This window comes from Odontomachus brunneus, unplaced genomic scaffold, assembly GCF_010583005.1.
Source record: "Odontomachus brunneus isolate Ranch 3 - 2012 unplaced genomic scaffold, Obru_v1 Obru_scaffold_196, whole genome shotgun sequence".
NCBI classification, from domain to species: Eukaryota; Metazoa; Arthropoda; class Insecta; order Hymenoptera; family Formicidae; genus Odontomachus; species Odontomachus brunneus.
The window spans coordinates 10,746-15,629 of NW_022639646.1; the positions used below are offsets into that span (position 1 = coordinate 10,746).

At 29.0% G+C, this 4,884-nt stretch overlaps 2 protein-coding genes across 2 annotated transcripts in view; both read left to right on the plus strand.

Moving 5' to 3' along the window:
* Nucleotides 1–1,181: 1,181 nt before the first annotated feature.
* LOC116851944 (aminopeptidase Q-like) lies at nt 1,182–2,643 on the plus strand. Its single transcript, XM_032831877.1, has 2 exons — nt 1,182–1,960; nt 2,253–2,643. Exons 1-2 carry the CDS (start codon nt 1,500–1,502, stop codon nt 2,503–2,505), a joined length of 714 nt encoding a protein of 237 aa, XP_032687768.1. The 5' UTR covers nt 1,182–1,499; the 3' UTR covers nt 2,506–2,643.
* A 1,307-nt stretch (nt 2,644–3,950) lies between these two features.
* LOC116851935 (aminopeptidase N-like) overlaps nt 3,951–4,884 on the plus strand; it is a 1,079-nt gene continuing 145 nt past the window's right edge. Inside the window, exons 1-2 of the mRNA XM_032831866.1 lie at nt 3,951–4,431; nt 4,644–4,872. Of these exons, the coding sequence (XP_032687757.1) occupies nt 4,155–4,431; nt 4,644–4,872 (506 nt within the window). The 5' untranslated portion in view covers nt 3,951–4,154. The remainder of the gene's footprint in view (nt 4,432–4,643; nt 4,873–4,884) is intronic.

Consider the following 4,884-nt stretch of genomic DNA (forward strand, 5'->3'; position numbering starts at 1 on the left):
TTCATCAGTACGTATCACAATATGCTTGAAAATATTATTACACATCAATATATAACATATACAGCAACTGAAACAACTAAAAGGTGAGTGAACATTTTAATTCCGTGTATGCGCAACCAGTTTGTAGAAGACATATTTTCGATATCCTATATTTTACAATATTATCACTGTTATATGTTACAAGAATTTTATTATTTATATTAGGTTGCAAAATGGATTAGATATAGGAAAGCTAGAAACTCACAAAACTATCAAAATTTAAATTCACTAATTACAGATTTGTACAATAATAATAGTTTTAATGATATCATTAAGAACAATAAATAATAATAAATAATAATAATAAGTAATAATGATTAAAAATAATAAATCATAACATAATTATTGAGCCTGTACACTCTCTCACACATCAAATGCGCACGCACGCGCGCATATCGTTTAAACTGAATCTCGTATAAAATATGTTGTGCAAATAGTAATATAATGTGTATATGAAAATGTCTATAAACTAATTTCAATATGTGATTCAAAAGTACTAAAAATTCTAATAACAAATTATTATAAGTACGCACAAAATGCATAACAAAAAAGAACACAGGACGTCTTTACTACATTATACGAACAAAAAAGAAATTAATAAAAGTTGTCAAGTAATTTTAATTGGTTCTTTCTCTTTTCAAATATAATGTTTAACAATCTGAATAGATTGTTGATAAATTTCAAGTACAATGTATCAAGAAAATAACTGTATGCTGAAATATCCTCGTGGAACATTGTAAAATTTTGTATCAGAATTGAAATCATGGTATAGTAAATATACAAGAAAAATGTTTTTATAACTAATACTAATGGCTTTAGTTTGCAAGATATTATAATCAAAATTTTTTTGACGTTAGGATTTCGGATAAGTTATTGATATTGCTGCGATGGTTTCCTTTGATTTTCATGACGCGTGCGCGTACGCGAAAAAACACAAAGTTATATTTCACCTGATACTTATATACTTAATGTCGCGGCATTTTCGTCCCATTTAATTTTACAAGGAACTTTCTATTGTCCACAAAAATAAATATAAACGTAACTGCAAATGTAAATGTTTTTTGGTTAGAAGAAATGTAATTTTTTTTTTAATTTTTATGAAATAATAAACTCCGAACATAAAGTAGTCATGTAATATTGTCTTCAAATTTATTTTTTGTAGAAAGAAGTAAATTCCTTCGTTCGGAAAATATAACAATTTGTATATTACTCCAAACTATTAATAACTATTAATAGATAAACTAAACGATCAAATGACACAATTATAATCGTTGTACAAACTATATAACTATTAAAAGATATTAATTACTATTAATATATAAACGGAGCGTCTTTCGTAAACATTATTCTAAGATCCAGGCTGAATTCCCAATACAATAACAATTAATGCCATTTATACATAACTAATTGACAAATGTAATTTATGTAACAATTGAAATTGCTTTATCTTTACTGAAGTAATGTTATGCATTAGGTCGTTTTTTGGAATATTGTCGACATCGAACCGTGCTCGAACTGTATTTCCATGTTGGGACGAGCCGGAAATATATATGAATTATGAGATTGTAATCAGGCATTTTGAGCAATACCAAGTTATATCGAATATGCCAGTGCAGAAGTTGTTACATGAGTCAAATAATATGTCATTAACATATTTCCATATTAGTAAACCTATAACTTCAAGTCAAGTGGCAATTATTATGCTTGATAATATGATACAACATACTTTGGAGGACGAGTATTTATGGTGTAAACTACATATAACTGTGGAGGAAACGAACATTTTGAATGAAATTTATTATATAAAAAGAAATTTGACAACTAATTTCAAAGTCGAAGACAGAATTATGAAAACCGATCACATCGTGATTCCGAATTTTCCGTTACAAGTCATAGGAAGTTTAGGAGTTATTATATACAGGTATGTATTCAGGGTGCAGTTAATGTTATTACATAATCTACTGATAGCTTATGGAGTAGAAAGTTTTAGAGCGATGTCTTCTTGTCATTTAGAAGGGATATTATAATATTAATCGGCAATTTGGGAAACAAATATATACCTTTTAATAAGGCAAAGTAATTATTGGAAACAGTGAAATTCAGGAAGATACTTTTTTCCTATAAAATTGCGCAAGAATAAACATTTATGAATATGTGATGCCAGATCTATGTCCAGATATATTCCACAAAATGATATTATGTTTATCTTGCAGAGAACATAGCATTAAGTTTGATACTAATACTGATTTTCCTGGTCGTAAAATTAATATCTACAAGTTCATAGGCGATGCTATGGCGCGGGAAGTCCTTGGTCAAGTAATCTGTCCTTCTTATCAGTGGTTAATTAAGATATTGGCATCCTTCTTAAGTCATTTTACTATTTTTCAAGTAAGTCTACGTTCCTACCTTTGTCAGAATATAGTTACGTTTCTACAGGTCACGCATTTTATTCTTCTATATTGTTAACCCGTACGTTGTTTTTTATATCGTGTTAATTCGATGGCAATAATAATCACTTCTAGAACTCAACTTACTCGTCGTTTATGGATCTCTCCGTCGTTCAGACAATGCAGGGTGCTTTATACTATGACGTCGATTTCCAAATGGCACCTGTGTTACAGAACAAGATCTTGTTTCCCATTGATGAAATTGATGCAATTCATTACTCCCGATTGTATTATAATAAAGGTAAGACGTAATAAATTCATATAAATGATCTTCTATATACTATACAATTAAAGCACTGAAAAGAACTGATTTTTTTTAAATAATTCAAGAACATCTGAACGCTTTAAATATAGAATTGATAGCGGATAAGATATTATTTAATGTAAAGAGTGCGTTTAAAATGCAGTAAATTATGTCTTGCTGTCTTCTCACTCAATTTTCAACATTATATAATTTATTGCAATATCCACATATATTAATTCATACACACCACACTTCTTTCCAATTCCGATTAACCATAATGGGTGTAATACATCTAGCTACTTTTGAGTCTGCATATTTTTTCAAGTAGTGGATATTCTTTAACAATCTCGTTTTTAATTTGAACGTTAGAATGTCAGGAGTACACTACTAATATTGCTTAAGACTGAGGTGTTATAAAATTTTGAAATTTTGGAAAAAAGATTAAAAATTTCGATAATCACCAAAGCTTATTTGGGGATTTATGGTTTTTTTTGTAACACTGTATTATATAAAATTAATTACCATTATTAAAAGTGAAGTATATAACTTTCCGGAAAAGGATATGGGACAAATGTTTATAAAAATTACGTTATTTTAATATAAAGTATTTTAACGTCAGAATTGATTTCAATGATATTTACTAAATCTGCTAAACAGCTAAATAGATAGGGCTACGCAGCAAGCAGTTGTAGCGGAAATTATTTTTCTCTAACCTCCGACTTCCCGTACTTTTCATTATGTAGAAACGGCAACCGTTTAAAAAATAGTATAGATATGCTACACCAAAGAGTGATACTAGGGTTATGTCAATTTATTCAATTATGTTTATAAATTATTGTAGGAGCTGTTTTAATGCGCATGTTCTTGTATTTTTTTGAGAAGCCGGAATATTTCTCCAAACGTATTCGGAAATGTGTAGAAGAATGGTAAGTAATGCATGGTATAATACGATAACAATATATCCTAATTAATATATTCCAGGAAAACACACAAGTCTAAAAGACATCTTAAACACATTTTATTTAATGCGTCTTGAAACAATGTTTCGATGACGTCCTTATGTCGGGGCGCAAGATATTATAAGATCTTTCGAAATTTAAGATTTCTTTTAGATGTCTTTAAGATGTCATACATATATCATTTGATATATTTTTACCTAAATTACAATACGACATTAACTAACCTATTAATGACACATATTTGACGTTGGAGATGTCAGTAATGCGTTTATGAAATGCGTTATCATGGGTGCTGAGATAATAAATTACATAAATCGATGTAAAATAAGGCAGTCATTTTCTTCTTTATTTAAAACAATACAAAAATTACGAGTTATTTAAGTTAAATTTTATTTGTTTAGTGAGGATATCTCAGCCTCTATCAGTGACCTCTGGACCACAGAGTAAAGGCTTTTAAACAAGCAAATGCCTTACAACATAACTGAAATAATGGACACATGGATAACGCAAAGGCATTTTCCCGAGTTGAAAGTCGATTGTGATAATAATACAGGTTCTATAATACTTTCGGTATATACTTGCAACGAAACGAGGTGGAAGATACCCATAACTTATGTTATAATATCAAATCGTACTTTCGTGTATAATACACCGAGCAAAATCTTATTCGATTGTTTAAGCAACGTATATACATTTGAAACTGATATGTATGATTTTATAATTGTGAATGTGGAACAAATGGGTGAGTATTTATCGCTAAATATCTATGATGATACGTTTACTTTAGGTTATGTAACGTTTTATATCTTATATTTTATATAATATACGTAAATCTTCGAACCTTTCTTATTATACTGTCTAGAAAGAAACATGAGAACTAACAGTCCTCAGTAAATATGACTAAAAAATATGATATAATAGCTTAACACAATGCTATTTTTTTTTTATCTGCAGGATATTATCGCGTCAATTACGACTCCAATAATTGGGTGAAAATCTCTACTCACTTAATCTATCATAATTATACACAAATTAATGTTTTGAATCGCGCTCAGTTAATTGATGATGCGTATTATTTTGTGATAAATGGTAAACATGATGTTAACACCTTCTTATATCTACTTAAATACCTAAAGAGAGAAAGTCATTATGTAGCCTGGTATTCTATGTTCAATATTTTTACGTACATGTCGAA